The 17947-nt window shown below is 41.5% G+C and overlaps 1 protein-coding gene across 1 annotated transcript; it reads right to left on the reverse strand.

Annotated features, from left to right (window-relative positions):
- Positions 1-722: 722 nt before the first annotated feature.
- Positions 723-14666, reverse strand: soat2 (sterol O-acyltransferase 2). The gene is made up of 16 exons (XM_062405386.1): positions 14520-14666; positions 12316-12442; positions 12044-12102; positions 11755-11894; positions 11618-11671; positions 10688-10795; positions 9712-9994; positions 7449-7524; positions 6251-6335; positions 5706-5751; positions 5298-5427; positions 4907-5004; positions 4130-4228; positions 3787-3922; positions 3479-3624; positions 723-2036 (listed from the first exon to the last, which is right to left on the reverse strand). The coding sequence occupies exons 2-16, from the start codon at positions 12395-12397 to the stop codon at positions 1980-1982; spliced, it is 1599 nt and encodes a 532-aa protein (XP_062261370.1). The 5' UTR covers positions 12398-12442; positions 14520-14666; the 3' UTR covers positions 723-1979.
- Positions 14667-17947: the final 3281 nt, after the last annotated feature.

Genomic DNA, 17947 nt, shown 5'->3' on the forward strand with positions numbered 1-17947 from the left:
GTTGTTCAGATGCAAGTAACAACTGACTGAGAACATCTACTCTCCACCATTAGTTTAACAACCAAACATTTCAGCTTTATTTCATACTGTCCTGCAGACCACATGGCAGCCATTTTCCTCTGCCTCACAAACTCTACTTAACTGCAAAGACGATGGGTAGTTAAAGTCTGGACATGGGACCGTGATTTAGGGTTGAAGGACATGTTTAAGTGGCTCCTCTCATGTTAAGGATAAGGGATAATAAAAAGGTGAATAATCAACATTTTACCTGAACAATGGATTCAGGGACTGTGCAAAGACTCAGGAGTTCAACTCCTCACTTTCAGTCTCACTTCTCTCATCAGTCCTGAACTCCAGAAGCTGTGCGCTGCAAGCTCGGCACCAAACAGCCCTGCAGAAGAGGTTGTTTACAAACTGGTGAACACTGGGGAGCATTTAGCTGCTGCAGAGATAGATGTTGCTCTCAGACACGCGCTGGACACCCGAGCGGAGCTGAAAGGAGAGCGCTTGGTTTATAGTGATGTTCACAAACTCAACTCCAAAGTAGTTACAGTGTTCTTCCCTTTCAGGATGCTTAAACCTGTGTGTCAAATGAAATATCAAATATTTTACAAGTCTACAACTTCCCTTTGGTCTGTGTTCATCCAGCAAAGATGATTTTTTAAATATTTGATATACAGAAGAGCCTCCTCTGGCTCATTAACGACATTTGAGTTCAGAAATATGTACAGCCACTTTAATAAATGTCAATTTCTAGAATGATGGAGGTGAAAGATGTCAAACTAAATTTAAGGAAAAAGAAAATACAATAAATACAATTTATGAACAATGTCAAATACACAAATACACAATTCTGCTACTGCCAGTGGATCCAGCAGTGCACGTCCTGCTCCCCCACTGTTTTGGTTGGTATCAGTTTCCAGAGCATTACATCACTTATGCAAACACTGTACCAATGTTAATCCTGCTGGTCCTGTGTGACTTCACAGGGACGTGGCAGCCACACAAACAGAGGCTTTGTGGCCTACTGATAAGACGCCGTGCCTCCTGTGGTTGGTCGGTTCACATACCTGCTCTTCCAACCAATCCCTGCGCTCTGAACCGCAACCAGGGCAGGATTACACAGGCAACACACACACACACACACACTGCGGTGAAGCCTGTTGTCACTAGTTTTGATTGAAAGTATAAAACCATTGACACAAGGCTGCTGCATGGAAGTGTTTTGCTTTCAGTTTCCGATCAATCTACACGGACGGGACAGCGGTGAAGTGAAAGCTTCTCTGTGGCTCCGGCTGTCTCGTTAATTCAGAGAAGAAGAAGCAGAAACTTTCTCAAGTGTATTCAAACAGCTACAAGATGAGAACAAAAAAAACTTTCCCAGGTTCCGTCAGCACAGCTTTAGCACAAATACTGCAGAAATAATTTAATTAAGCACTAAAATATTTGAACTTAAACAGTAAACGCTTTTCTTAAACAGCTTGAATCATAAAAACACTATTTAATACAATCAGACAAAGACAACCGTCCCCTTCATCAAACCACACTGCACAGATTCATAGAAAACATCTCCTACATATGTCGGATTCTTTCATCAAAATCTACATTAGACTTGATCTGAAATTCTATGAATGTCTCACATTTCCCATCCTTCCGCCAAGTTTCATGGGAATCTGTTCAGTAGTTTACTGTTAAAAAATAAAAGAGAAATGCACGGGTTTGAAAACATAGCCTCCTATAGGTGGAGGTAATAATCCAGATGTGACACATGGAAAACATCACTCTTGGATAACATTATGACCAAAACAGCTATAGTCATATGTTGACCCAAAGAAATCTTGATGGAATAAAAGAGAAAAAAAGAAAAATACACGTCTTTCAAGTTTTCCCTCCACACTTTCATCTACGTTTACTCCGTCTTGATTTTCATCTTTTCATTTCTCTATCCTTCATCCGTCCAGAGCAGGAGACAGGCAGCGTCACCCGTGGTAGCTGCAGGACCAGGACCGAGGCGTCACCAGCTCCCAGAAACTAACCTGATGAAAACACACAAAGAACAGAGTAGTGTTATTAACATCCTTTTATTATCACATGATAATCTCATATTACAGACACCACTTCTATTTTTAGACAGTTTTTATCTATGTTAAGCCACTGTTTGTGTGTGTGTGTGTGTGTGTGTTTGAGTGTCTGTACAAGGAGGCTTCAGCCAGCAGTGATCCAAAGAGATGCAGTAGTAGTTCACAGAGGAGTAAGTATGTTAAGTACATCTGTGTCCATCTGTCATGAAGATCCTTCTCATCTGGGTCTTCATTAAAAACGCCCGGACGTGGGGGGGGGGGCTGATTAAGGGTTAAATACATGTCAGAGTTTTAAAAACCTCAGCTGCTCAACACGAGGCGCAGCGTCACTGGTTTACGCGGGGTGACTGGATGCACTTTCACCGACTGGTCTATTTACAATCCCAGTACCTCAGGAACTGGGGTCAAAGTACAGTCTAATGACATCACTGCAGTGCAGACTCCCACATGAGAACCTCACCGCAGCTTCTCACTGAGCTTCTGCACAATTCAGTCCAGTTGTTTATGCCCCGAAACTCTCCATAAAGAATGTAACAGTAGAGATATTTATATCACACTGTCAGTCAGGCTTTATTACCTCCGCCATGAAGGTTATGTTTTAACCTCTGTGTGTTCATCTGTTGTTTTTTTTCTTCATGGACATATTATCAGAAAACCCGGTGGAGGCATTGGAAGGAGGTCAGGGGGGAACCTATCAAATGTCTGTCAGGGGGCGGATCATGGATTTCTTTTAACGTTTTGTCATTTATTTAATTTCCCAAAGAATATTTCATGGATCTAGATGAAAAAAATCAGGCACATTTATGGAGCTGATATCTATGAGTGTGTGAAATCTGGTGCAGCTTGATTGATTTTAAATGGACCTTGGTGGAGGTATGAGCTTGACTGAGTGCCTAACATTGTTCTAGTTTTAATATCCTGAAGACACTATGCTCATCCCCCCCAGTAGAAAGCAGCGGTTGCAATAAGAACATTACACTTTACATTGTCTTTTCATTAAGTGGCAATTGCTCATATTTACTTTGTCTATGACTGCGGTGAAGTTTTTTAATAAAGGCTAACTGCAAGTAATATAACAGCAACCTATATAACGATATAGATTCACTAATCATCATATTTCTGCTGAAAGAGGCTCACAAATCTCACTTTCTATGAGCTTCTATTCAGACATGTTCCTGTTCTGTTGAAGTTTAATAACACCCAACACAATGCTTGGTATTTCTTGCCATAAAATGTAGTGATTCCTATCTAGTCCAGCTTTAGAAAGGTTTTTGAGTGTCTGCACCACTGATTATGTGCAAATCTACAGAGAAGCCTTATAACTGATCTATTAAAAAGAAAGAGTAGAGTGTAGATCGAGCCATATTGCTCCTTCTGGTAACCTGTGCAGTGCGTACCTCTTTGCGTGGGCAGTGTATCTGAGCGTACCACTCCTGAGAGTACAGGCACACCTGGACGCCCTGGCCCAGGAAGAGACACGCCCACATGATGACGTTGAACACGGGGCTCTGGCGCTTGTCGTTCATGGTGAAGTTGAACACCACTGCACACACACACACAAAAAAAAGAAAACAAACATGAGGCGAATGAAGGTCTTTGTGCGGTTAAACATCAACTCTGTGTTTGTGTTCAGGCTGTGAGATCTGGGACAAACAGTCGGAGTATTTCAAGTTGATAAATATTTGTTCTGCGTTCCCTCCGTCACCTCCGAGTACGGCAAACAAGCAGAACATGACGGGGTAGAAGAATCCCAAGCCCATGGTGAGGGCGTACTCGTGGACGACGGCGGAGACGATGAACACGGAGAGCATGGCAGCTGCTCGGAATCTCCTCTTGGACAGCTGCAGGGATCAGAGAGAGACCGGGGGGGGGGGGGGGGCACAGAGTTCAGAGGTCAGGCTGGCTCAGTGTGTGGATTTTGTGTCACTTGATTTACAGGACGACTGCCGACTTCATCGTGTGCTATGTCAGTTTGGAAAAACGCAAAGACAGCCCATGTGATTTGTTTATTATTTGTTTATCAAGTGAGAATTGTCTAGTTTGCTCACCCAGAGGAAGTCTCTGTAGCCGTAGTAATACAGCCAGTCGTGAACCACCACATTCCAGGTGCGGTAATAGTTGGCAAAGGACGTGGAGTTCCACCAGTCCTGAAGAAGAGACAGGATAGCAGAGTTAAATCAGTGGATCAACATGAAAACTGCAGCAGAGTACGACCATTTTAAACCTGAGAAAACACCAGACAGGCTGAAATGATGTAATTCCTACTTCACGTTTACGTTACACTGGTCAGAGCCAAATCTGTGTGATTTAACCCCTTAAACATTAAAGGGAATATTGCTCCACTGTCTTACAGACAAATATGTGGTCAGATTATCATGAAAAAAAAGTTAAATCACAGCAAATGAGAGACGTAAAATCATAAAATGTCTCCACACGGCTCCAGCGGTGTCAGCCAAGTGTCTGTAAACCTGAAGTTCCACTCGAGGCTGTGTCATTCGTTCACTGGGCTGACACCACAGGAGCAGCATGGAGGCATGTTATGATTAGTATTTTCACGTTTGAAGAAGTGGTCACCATTTATTTCAATTGTATCGGATTCTGGCTGCAACACTGTTTACCCCTGAAACTCCAGAAGTGCTTTGCGGACTCAAACACTTCCCCCCCACCCCCCTCCCTCGGCATAGTGGTGAGTAGATAATGAGGGAGTTTTCATATTTCTGTGAAATGTGCAATTTCTCTTGATTAATATAGATCCTCACAGGTGGAGCCACAGATGATAAATCACACACTTACACACACACACACACACACACACACACACACACCTTGTAGAACATCCTGTCAGCGAAACGCAGCAGCTCCCCAAAGAGGTTGAGCCAGCAGTGCAGGAAGGCGAAGAAACACAGGAGAAGCAGCATAATACCTGAGACACACAAACACAGGGGGGGGGGGGGACACACTTTTATTTGGTGCAGTGCTCCCAGCTGTCCGATAAGAACCATAACTTAACTCTGACGCTTTTATATCAGCACTTCCTCTGAAAGCTGTTCACGTAAAGAGGGCAGTAAACATGCCAGTCTTTAAGTTAAACTGTATTGGATTGCACAATTGCATCTTTAATCGTATCACACTCATTTAGAGTTTCCATGGAAAGAACGTGATCGGAGCTCCATGTAGTGGGTGTGATGTGTGCAGCTCCTTTTACATTTTTGGTACCTGGTAAGATTGAGTGGAAAACAGCCAGAACCATGGTCCGAATACTAAACGGCTGGTTGGTCTGGGGTCTGAAGACGGGAATGCAGAGGCGGACCAGGATGAAGTAGCCGTAAAACAGGCAGCCCAAGATCTACGGAGATAGACATAATAATTAATGTTGTAAACGGTTCAGGCAGATGAAATACATAAAAGAGCATGATCACAATTACAAGACCGGAGATCTATGTTATCACATCAAATATTAGAGCAGTGAACCATCTGTAGTTAACGATCACTTAATTTATATGAGCAACTTAAACTTTTGTTGGTCGTCAACCCCACAAACGGCTTCTCAGTAGGTTTTAATACCTTTCTTTTAAATATGAATACGAAAGTGTCTCAGTGGGATGAACAGTCGCAGAGTCTTACCATGGCAAGAGTGCTGCCCACATAGTTCCATCTGATGTGTTTGTTCCTGTGGAAGAAAGACAGGATGTTGCTTCTTCAGAAACAGTTTGATGCTGGACATTCACATCTAATGAATCATGTCATTGCTTGATGGTTTTATCTGCACAGACATTTCAGCCCAAATCAGGAATAAGAAGCACAGACATATTTTAAAGATGCCTCAATTCTATGATTTCTTAATTCTCTTCAGATCAGTTCTGATGAAGCTTTTAAAAAACAAACACATGAATACATTAAACAGAACAAATAATAAAAGAAACACTATAATATAGAAATACAGGAGGTATGACTCTCAAGTATAAACCTAAATTTATCGATATGAGATTCTTTATAAATGATGATGAGCACTTATTGCACGAGGAAGAAACAATATTTCAGGGTTTATGTGAGTTCAGTGTAGAGTAGTGAGTTTGTGTTGCTGCTATATTGTCATTTGTCATTTGTGTTTACGTGTGTTCATGAAATATTAAGTTATCAATGTAGGGGGACAATGTAATGCGTCTCACCGGGGGTATGATTCCCTGTAGATGAGAGTGGGACAGAAGAGGAAGTACAGATAGCTGGAAAATGGCGGGATTATCGGACCTTCCCCTGAAAGATAGAGAGAGTTCAGTCAATGAGAGAATCAAACAAGAAGTGATTCAGTTCTGAGGCTCCAAGGGCCTTGAATTATTAAAAAGAGGTTCTAAAAATAGCTGATTCAAAGTCTGAGGGATAAGACGTTAAGCTCCTCATGTCATTGTTCTTCTTTCATTGTCTGGCCTGATATTATCGTGTCCAGTCTTTGAGTTCTGAAGCTTTTCGGTGCCTTACTGTAGGAACCTGGGAACAAATGACTGTCTTTAAAATTAAATGAGATGCAAAAATCTTTAAACCATTAAACCACATGATCTGCCTTAAAGACCGTCAATTATTCTCCTGATTGTTTGCTTTCAGGAATTCGGTCTGTTGCTTGAACCTCTTGCCAATAACAAGGACATTTAAAACTTGTTAAACACAGATGAGATCGTAAAAAAATAAATCCAACCTTGTTAGTGAATGGGAAATCGAAGTACACGATAAATACACTTTTCTCAAACATTGTTTGTGTTGTTTTCTGTATTTTTATCACGCTGATGCATGTTTGCTTTTTGTTTTTCAGGTGCTCTAAAAATGGGAAGCTTCATGACTGACAGCTGATACTGACTTGTGATTGGTCGACTCTGGCTCCAGGTGAGGTCAAAATTATGCGACGATGGCACCGGTATTTTATTCTGACTTATTTTGGATGTTCTCTTCTTCGTTTTTACGATGCAAGAATTGGAGATGCGTCGTCCATCTTTATCAAGATCTTGTTTGATTCCATATAACGACATTCAAACCCTGGTAGACTGCAGACACAGTTTTAACGCTTTTAACATTTTTAAGGAATATCTTGTTTTCTATTGGAGGTATGTTACCGCAGTGAGGGACTCTCCTCACCTCCTGGTTTCTTAGTCTTTCATCCGCAGACTTTTACAACAGAGCCTCATTGGGCCGCACACTCTCCAAGTGGGTTAACGTATGTGGCTGTTTTCATGGTTAGTTCTGACTTCAGCATGAATCATTAGGCGGTAACCTACTGAGCTCTGCTTTAGTCATTTTTCTCAGGTGCCCGCTCGAGTCACTGTGAGTAATGGTGCAGCCTGAGGAGTAAATACACCTGACATCAGTATAATACAGTACCTTCCTTTGGTGTATTCTTCATTAGAACCGGAGCAGTTTCTCTTATGAAGGAGTAGCTCTTCATCACGAATCGAATCTGAGGGAAACGGATAGAGGTATTATGTGAAGTGAGACAGGCATCAGTAGTAATAGTTTCTGACTTCATGAATGGACAAAGTGTCAAGCCACATCTTTATGGCCTCAATTTCTTCTTTTGGATTTCAAACACATGATGTATCGGAGAGTTCTCCTCTTCTGCGGCTGGAGAACTCATTTATCATTTTCACCTCATGCAACCTGCAGTTTATGCCGCACACGTCATCCGTCCACACGGAGCAGGAACCGGGTCACTCCTTTTTGTGTAATTTAATGAATTAAAAATCCTACATTTATGCATCAAATCAATGGACAGCTTCGGAACAGCAACCACACTGCCTGCATGGACCTGGGTCAGATGAGGATCAGGTCTTGGTTTCCCAAAAGCATCAGAGCACACAGGGATTATCTCACTCCATCGAATGGAGATAAAATGATCTTAGCACTAAGGCGGGTTTGGGAAGCCGGGCCCGGTGTAATAAAGAGGATGAGGAGGTATTACAGCGCGGCTGTGTGATGTTCAAACGTTGAGAACACTGAGATCTGCATGCTGTCTCTCTCTGTCCCAGCTGGACGGACGCCATCTCTGTCCAGCACGGCTTTCTTCTCACAATGTTCCTGCTGTCGACAGGGCTGTGTTTATAACGTGGATCATCAGATTCCAATGATCTAATGTACAGAATATTATGTTTTTTGTTCGTGGATGGTTTGCTGTTTGATCCCGCAAAAACTACTGGACGCATTTCCCCCGAAACTTAGAGAAAGGAGGTGGTATGTATCACGGACGATTGTGATGCTACTCCACCTGACAACCTTAGTTTTCCTGGAGGAATTCGCACCAGGCTCAGCTCGGTTCCCCACCATGGGTGAAGGTGGCCTGGTGAAGAGTCTGGTGCTGGCCTGGAGTTGGCATTGAGCGGCACGGTGGTACAGTGGTTATCAGTGTCCCATCACAACAACAAGGGTCTTGATTCAAATCCTGGCCCTGCTGTGCGGATATAGCAAGTTCTTCTTGTGTCTGCAGGAGTTTTCTCCTGGTGCCGCAACTCTCTCCCACAATCCCAAAGCATGCAGAATGGAGTTAATGGGGGAAATTGCATAGTAGGTGGATGGGAGACTCGATATTGTATGTTGGCACGGCGATACACTGGGGACCTGCTGGGATTGGCTCCAGTTCCACCTGAACTGTGCAAGGATAATAATGGATCAATGGATGGATGGATGGATAAACATTATGTGGCAGGGGGAGGAAGTGCACCATATAAATGTAACTGAACACTTAATTTGCCCTGAACTTGTTTATGGGCATTGCTACATCAAGTATAATCAATACAAGAAAGTGTCCAATCCTACCACTGGTCTATATAACAAATCACATTTTTCATATTTTGAGACTCGGGAGAAATGAAACCTTGTTTCTCTGTAGTCGGATTCATCACTGTTGTGTCGCCTGCTGTGTGCCTAAACTCTGAAATGTCTGTCTCCTCTGTGTGTGTCCGTGAGTCACGGAAAATTACATTTACACCCACACTGTCAGCCAGGAGTCTCATGAAGGGCGGGTGTGAACAGGTTTTGTTTGTCGAGATGTTTACTGTGCTATTGATTTAGCCTCTTATTTGGGGTTTTCTGCTCTTGTTGCCCCGTTTATTCTATTTATACCTTGTGTTCAAGTCTTCTGCTCTGTTCTCTGACACACAAACACACACACACACACACACACACACACACACACGCACACAACCACACACACACACACACACACAAACACACACACACAGATTAGTAGCCACCAGCTATTTATTCCAATGTTCCCGTGGGTGTGGATATCACATTTTTAAGGTCAGGTCTCATACTGAAAATTGAAGAATTGTGCCCTCATGGATATTTTCAGCCGTGTTCTCAGACCTTCTACACTTCTCTACAGTGTGTGTGATAAGCAGAAATGTTCCAGTACCAACGGCAATTCTGATGAATGTTGATGACATTTGTGGAAATGACGTCCTGAAGCAGTGCATTACCTCGTTCTTTACAAATGTGACGGCAGAACAATCCAACTGAGGAACTCATCACTCACATGCTACTTGGTATTCACCGTATTTTTGCACCTGTGCTCCTGAAAATAATGTTCCCCCAAAACAAACACACACAAACTCTCTGTCACACACACACACACACGCACAACACTGACCTGCTCCAGTATCACGATGAACCGCGAGGCCGGCGGCAGCTGGTTCTCTACCACTACGTAGATCGGGAACAGTCCCAGGACACAGGTCTGTGCGGCAGACAGGATGAAGCCCGTCCCCAGAGAAAGACCCAACTTGGAGGGCACCATGTGGTACAGGGACGCCCAGAGCACCAGCGTGTAGTAGGGCACGAGCAGGGTGTAGAGGAACATCACCAGCCAGGCGTGGATCACGGTACCCAGCTTCCCGAAGGCGAAGAAGAGCATGTCAAACTCCAGGACCAACCTGGGGTTTGGGAGAAAGACATGGAAACAAGCGCGAAAAAAAAATAAGCAAATAGTTTTTACAGTGTGAGATGTTTAAATACTCATACTGATCATGGTTCCTGAGGGGATTGAGTGTCCAGTAACAGTGTTCTAGCTTTAAACTGGGCTTTGAAAGACCAATTAAATGATCTGAATATGTTTAATAAATGCAAAGACACAATTAAATGCTCTATTATTTCCCTATTACTGTCTCCCATATTAAAAGACCCCTCCGGCATTGATAATAATAGATTCAAAATGCCCGCCCACAGCAGCATGCGCTTGTTGCAAGTGCAATATTATTTCTTACTCCATCAGTTTCTCACCATTGAAAAATCTAAGTTATCTGAAGGGTGAATGTATCGAACTGAATCGCCCGGCGGAGCTTATTGTTCCAGTGAGAAACACGAGAATTAATCTCACAATCCTGCGTCTGTGAGCGTCAAAGCAAATTCGTTACAGCGCCGCCCAAAGCTGCAGCGGCAGAAATACTCAGAGGGATTGATTTCCCAATCTGTCAGCGGCCATGATGAGCAGAGGGGCCGGGAGAGGGGACGGAGGGAGGGAGGGAGGGGAAGAAGATAAGAATAATTTTTTTTTAAAAGCTTCAGAGCGATCGAGTCTGCATTAGATTTGAGTCAGGGTCGTGGAGTTAAAGGAGGATGTGACACACCTGCCCTGGTCGATGAAGTCCACGGCCAGCGTGCTCAGACAGAAGATGAGGAGCACGGCGATGAACATGTGGTAGATGGTCCTGATGTGACTGATCTCAAACAGCTCACTGATGGAGAGGAGGATAACACAGACAGCAACATTTCATAAAAAAACACACATTTTTGTGAATATTTATATACAGTGTATGCATCATATATTTCCCTCGTTATGATGGTTGTTCACAGTTTCTTCATGTACAATCTAAACTAACCCGGTTTCCATGAAACTTGGAGGAAGGATGTGGTATCGGTAAAGAAAGAGCAAATTAAATCCAAAGTTTTCATTGTTTTCTCAGAGAATAATTCATGGATCTCGATGTACAAATCTGACATGTTTAGAGGACTGATACTTACGAGTGTCTGTAATTCGATGCAGATCCAAGAACCTGGATCTAGTCTATTTGAATGTGGTTTCATTAGAGGACTGCTGGGCCCTAGGCAGAGGATTGGACTCTACTAGGTGCTGTTCTAGTTTGTTCATGTGACTGAGTTACAATAAATAACATAACCCTGAAATGTTGTTAATGGTAAAATGTACTTTGTATAGCTGCAACTGTGATGAAAGCAAGATCAATAAAAAATATACTCAAGCATGGGACGTAAAGTGTAGAGTTACAATTTATCTTTAGATCAATAAGTTAATCAATAGAAAATGTTAAATGGAATATCTTTTTGTCTTATTTGACTGTAAATTGTGTTTTTGTTGGTCAGACCAGACGAGGAAGACGTCACCTTGGTCTTTAAGAAATCAAAATGGAGATTGTTCACTGTTTCCTCACATTCTATGACCAAATGATGACTCAACTGATATAATGTTAGTTCACATTGATCTGGACCTCCCTGTGTTTGCATACCGAATAGGAAATCAACCCTCAGCCTTTTATACTCACTCCAGCAGTGACGGCCTCTCTATAAACACTTTGCCGTCATCCATTTTCTGAGACCTGAAACAGAACCAAGAGGAAACCGGTTCATAGCAATGATCGAGTACATCTACCGGACCCGTGTGTGTGTTGCTCCTTCTCACCTCGTTGAGGTCTTTGTGGTCATCTTGCCGTTAATGGTCGGCTGGCTGTGGGTGAAAGGCTGAACGGACTCACTCAGAGCTTCGTCTAGAATGTTACTGAGCTGATCCTGGACCTGCTCCAGCACTTTCACCTTCACCCTCTGCAGGACGAAGAACAGGAAACTTTCATTTAACCAACGCACAAGGAACTTCATAACGTAGCATCCCACACATGGCACACAATGCTGTGTTCAGATTGCTCTGCACAGCCTGAACACTTGAGTTTGTATATTTGAGAAATGCAGTAAACCTGTGCATGTTCTTTCCACTGTCTCAGCTCGTCCTCCTGCACGTTACCGGGCCGCACAACTGCATAGAGAACACAAGTTACACCGTCTCCCCCCCCTCTGCTCACATTTCAACAATAATCCTACAACTGGACTGTTTCAAATGTGTGTAATGATCAGTATCGGTGGATTTTGTTAAATGCTTTTTGTTTTTCAGTTTCAAAACACATATTCACACATTTGGCAAACGCACAACAAAACGTAATTGTGATTCTAATGACACCACTGCTCATACCCTGGTCGGAGAGCTCATCTGATGGAAGAGCCTTGTTGTTGCTTCTGTGCCGCAGTTCCTTTGGTGGCTCTGCAGTCGTCATGGTTACCACCGGAGCGGGCCACACCACACAGAGATGTGGACGAGCCTGTGCATACAGAAGCTGCAGGTTAGTGTCACATGCAATAAAGGTTTGATGAGGTTCACATTTGATGCGAGCTCAAGACCGATATGTATTTTCCTGTTCTCGATTGGTCCAATCCAGATGTGAAAACCTCCCCTTTGACCCAAATCATGAAAAGTTTGTTCCATACGAAGCTCTGGGTTAAAAGTCCTGCTTATAATCTGAGGTAATATGAATCACTTTGACCCAAAACCTTCAACGATTGAATTAAAATCAAATGTTTTTGACATTAAAAAGCTTTAAGGCATGAATGTGATTCACCGATATTTACTCTTTGTTGATGTTTGCCGATTCCGAGCGAGGATTTCTAAAGATAAATCGAGAGATCAAATCAGGTCCCAGGCTTGTGTTGCTGGCAGCTTGCCTCATGCTGAAGAATTAATATTCCTGACGAGCATCGGTGCCCAGGAGCTGAGCTTTTACTCGTGTGAATCCCAAAACACGCTGAAACTCCAGGTTCTGAACATTATGTGTATGTCGGGGGCTTTGAACTGTGGTAACCTCCAGTGGTTTTCCACCAAAGCGGCGTTATCACCAGTCACTGTAGGTCAAGCTGAACAATGTAAACAAATTATAAAGCGTCTATACCTGTCTCCAGTGGGAGTTCACACACTGTAGATAAGATACACAGACAGAGGGATTGTGTTACACACACTTCCAGAGAGGAGACACGGGAGTGACCTCATTTTCTAATCCATGCGGTTTGATCGCTCCTCAGGACCAATCTCAATATAACAGATAAGCTCGGCACAGATATGCAGATAATACATTGTGTGGCTCAGGCTGAGAGAAGGAGATGAAGGAAAACATGTTCCTGAGGAGTTATGCAACGAATCTTTGTAGAGGAAGATGAGGGTGAGGAGTATCGTGCATGGTCATGTCTAAGGAAACACACTTTTGGTTTTACATCACAAATGTCCTTTAATTTGCTTAACCTCATAATAGTATAATGTAAGTCAGAAGGACTGAACTGATTTTAAGAACAAATCGTAATAAGTATGAAATGATACAATAACATGATGCATATCAAGACAATATCATTCGATATGAAAAGATACAATACAATTTTAAATGATATGATACAATATGAGAAGATACCATTCAGATTTTAAACGATACGATACAAACCACTTTATGATAAAATACAGTTAGAATTGTGGTTATTAAGAAAATGTGTCAAACTGCACAGCACCAACATCTTAGATACTCTTCAGGTATGAAATGTAATATTTTGTATAAGGCCTGGATCACTGCTAATTTGACAGTTTCATTTTCTTAAGAAGTTTCTCCTAAGTCAGAGCTTGCTAAACTCGTATTACTTTGAAGACGAGCAGCATTAATATTTCAGATGGTCAATATCTAGCTGTCATATCAGCTCCAACTCACTTCTGTACGGAAGGAGATCAATGTGAAGGACGATGTTAAATGTTGATCCTATCACAGGTCGACCGAGGTGACAAAAGTAATAATAATAAAAACTCAAATCAACTAAATCGATCACGTTTAACTGTCGACTGGAATCAAATGTTTGACTCATAAAAGCATCATATTTGTTGAAAGGGAGAACACAGTAAACTTTTGAGGTCAAGTTTTAAAGGAGCCTTTCGAAATGACCCCCTGCTGTTTTCAGCTGAGTGCTTTATAATCTCATCAGAGGAACAGAGTCAATATTATATTAACATACTGAACATCGACTGATTCAATCACACACTTCCCTCTGAACACACAGTTTTAAAGGCATCGAATCAAAAAACCTGGGGACCATCTTTGTTTCATCGTAACTGTTGCGCACTTTAATAATTTTTAATTTGTTGTCTTTCCGTTTGTAGCTGCTTAAACTTACAGAACAAACTGAGACTGAGGATTTCAGTCACATCTGATTCACTCGATACTGTGTTTTTGTTTAAAACTACAAAACTGCACAAATTTGTGCAATACCAGGAAGTGTGGACTTTTAAATCCTGAAAGCGACAGACGTCAGACACAGGCAGAGTGGGGCAGACGTGACGTTCATGATAAACATCGTCTGTATTGTACTCACTCTATATTGTCACCTCGGGCTCAGTCAGTGGTCCACAGGGTGAGAGGCTCTGCTTCAGTCAGTGATTCACGCTGAGAGATCTGCTGGAGTGTGTTTCAGTGAGTCTGTGTCACAACTCCTCTGATTAGTGTCCTCGTCCCTCCTCAGCTACTACACTGAACTTTGTCCCCCCGGCTCCTGGCCCCAGACAGGACGGGTCCTCAGCTCTCTAACCTCACTTACCCGCTCTTATTTACGTATTTCACATTCAAATTTTTGCTTCACTTGAGCAAAACTTACGTGCACAATTTGATGATATTAGACCGTTTCCACATTCATCTTCAGAGGAGGGAAAGTGTCTCTGTGGACATGTTCATTTGTGACGCACCAAAAATATTTTACGGCCTCTCAAGTAGATTAGAAAAGCCTCATGTTGAACTCCAGATGAAGTTCTGCAGGAGACATCTTGTGTCCAGAAGTTAATAGATTTCAAGATTCTGATAGTCGTTATATAGAATTTGATTCTTTTTTTTAATAACCACATCACTCACAAATGGTTATTCATCGTGCGCTCTGTGTCTTAAATGTCCACAGAGGATAGTTACAGAAACATACCTGATATATTTTGGAGTTTATTTTTATAGTTTATAATACAGGCAAATTTGTGCTGACACTATTCTTCTTGGTAAATAAGTCCACAGTGGGACAGTGACGTTCAGACAAAACAAATCAATAAGTAGAGCAGAGTTATTTTCCTCTGACAGAAGTGATCCAAGAGGGTTCACCTTCACTGATTGACCTTACTCTGGCTTTTTATAAACTGTGCACTAGTTCTAATGAGTTCATGAGAAGTGTGTTGGTGCTGGTGTGTAGATAACCCTGAGGTCGATCACACTGTTATAGCTGTTTTTACTCTATTATCCAGAAATGAAGCCAGAATATCGTGGATATGGGGGATGATGCTTGTCAGGGTCATAGAGATCATATAGAGATCACATAGAGATCACATAGAGATCACATAGAGAGCATATATAGATCATATAGAGATCACATAGAGATCATATAGAGATCATATGGCTTTGAATCCAGGTCCCAGTTTCTTGTTCCGTTGCTTTGTCAGTCTCAACTGTCAATCATAACGTTTCACCCCATTTACTTTCTGTATTTCAATAACAAATTAAATACTCCATTTAATTTGATTGCGTAAGTTCAATGTAAAGTGTTTTCTATCATGTTGAGTTAGTGAATACATCAAATTACTTGAGAGTGAACTTTACTAAATAAACTTATACATAAATGTATACATTAAATATATTCAATCAAATCATTGTGTGATTTGATGTTTTACTTTGTTCCATGTCCCATCCACCAACATAAAGGAGGCAGGGTTAATGACCAATACTCCAACCAGCCACTGGGGGGCGATTGAAACGCTTTGGCTTCACTTTTCTGGAGCTGTCATGTCGTCCATCTTTTCTATAAAGTCTATGATCTGGATTTACTGACAACGTAAGGGTGCATATTCACAGAGAAGAAGAACAATCAAGTTTCATGAGCCTGTTAAAATGTGAAAGTAAAAACACAATGTCATAATGATATGTATACAGTTTCATCTTTATTGAAAGTTTGTACGAGATAACACTTCTGTTTCTCAGCAGCTACAGGAGAGTACTGCATGCACTAGATCACACACTGGAAACCAACCAACGCACATACAAACACAAACACTTTGCGTCTGTCTTTTTTAAACGCTCGGACATTCTCATCATATTTCTATTACTGCATATGTTCGGCTACAGTATCACAATTACTGACCTCGCCAGAGTATTGATTTTTTAGACTGGTTACAATTACTGTCAGACAAACATAACAATCGGACTGAAAGTAAACAGGACAATCATTCAAACATTAACAGCTCAGAATACAACCATGAGACTTGACTTGTATCTTCACTGGACCGACACAAAAAGTCCATTCAGGTTCAAATGGTGGTTCCTTTGTCATTTAAGCTCAACTTCACTGATAAAGTTAGGTGACCTTTTTTTTTTATCCTTTAGAAAGTCTGACAGCTGCAGGAGGAGATACTCAGAGTAAAGAGGGAAGAAGACGAACAAAAAGAGAGAATTAGGAAAAAAATATGATAAAGTGCTTCATGCATTTATAATGAGCCTCAGTCTCATCAGAGCAGAGGGCCTGTTAGTTCCGCTTTAAATGTCAGCCCACACTTAATATTGCACATACAGGGCATCAATGTAACAGTATGAAGGGATCACAATTTTGCATTTCAGAGGGAGCTTGAATAAATGACTTCATAAGTATTTACTATATTTCTTTTTTATAGAAACTTACATTGAAAAAATATGCATAATTGTGTATGAAACAATGTGTTTCAATGTAGTAGAAATTCACACTATTAATAGACTGATTGACTCTTTGATTAATATAACTACTATAATTTATAAAAAAATAATATATAAACTATTAAAATATAGTTTGGGCAATGAAATGAATCTAACAAGAACCATAACATTTGGAATAAAGTGCCGTGTAGAGTGCTTATCAACACAAATTACACTTAAGTTTTCACGATACACCTTTTGTAAAAGGACACATACTACTAAAATACCAAGTAACTTAAACAAGTACTTATTACAGTGTAATTTATGTCAAGGTCCCTCAAGGCAAATTTGTATCTCCCCAATGTACTTTGTCCCTGTATTCAATTGTGAGCAACACTCGTCCGTATTGATAAGTCTCTCTATTGCTCTGTCACACACACACACACCCACACACACACACACACCCTCGTCCACTCTGTTGCTCTCGGTCCACCTCATGACTTGTTTATCAGGAGGTCGACCGAGAGCAACAGAGTGTCACTGTGTGAGTCATTTTAACTTATCTGCTCAAATAACCTGGAATCAACCAAGTAATAGACTATGTAATAAAAGTATGTAATAAAACTGTATTGTTGGGGTCAAAGGTCAGACACCTCGTTGAGGCTTTGCGTGTGTGTGTTTGTGTGTGTGTGTGTGGGAGTGGGATAAGCTGAACCGCTTCTTGATAACCTACAGTTACCCTCGGTTCACGTCTCCTGCTGAGCTCATATGCACTATGTTAATGTTACAGAACAAGTTCCACTCTAAATGACTCACTATACAATCAGGGCTTTGGTTTCAGTCTGACTTGCATCTTAAAGAATCGTCATTAATTCAATCAGGAACAGCAGCTGCACACGTGAACCCATTTTATCAATCTGCAGCACAGGAAACACATCAACACGTCAAAACAAATACATACGCTTCACTTTAACTGCCATAAATAAATAGCGAGGAGCAAATAAATAAATAACACTTAAAATAGAGCAGACGATAAATAATATATTATATTGTCTTTGAAACTAGAACTAGCGGTATAAAAATAGTTGCTACACACTTTTTCTTTGCTGA

Source organism: Platichthys flesus, chromosome 2 (genome assembly GCF_949316205.1).
Source record: "Platichthys flesus chromosome 2, fPlaFle2.1, whole genome shotgun sequence".
Classification (NCBI taxonomy): domain Eukaryota; kingdom Metazoa; phylum Chordata; class Actinopteri; order Pleuronectiformes; family Pleuronectidae; genus Platichthys; species Platichthys flesus.

Bases quoted from the DNA above. Each gene is read 5' to 3' on its own strand.
- soat2 (XM_062405386.1), bottom strand. From the start codon at position 12,397: ATGACGACTGCAGAGCCACCAAAGGAACTGCGGCACAGAAGCAACAAC. The intron at 11,895-12,043 runs GTTTACTGCATT...TTCGTCCTGCAG, and splicing joins AGTGGAAAGAACATGCACAG to AGGGTGAAGGTGAAAGTGCT. The intron at 9,995-10,687 runs GTGTGTCACATC...CCCAAACCCCAG, and splicing joins GACTTCATCGACCAGGGCAG to GTTGGTCCTGGAGTTTGACA.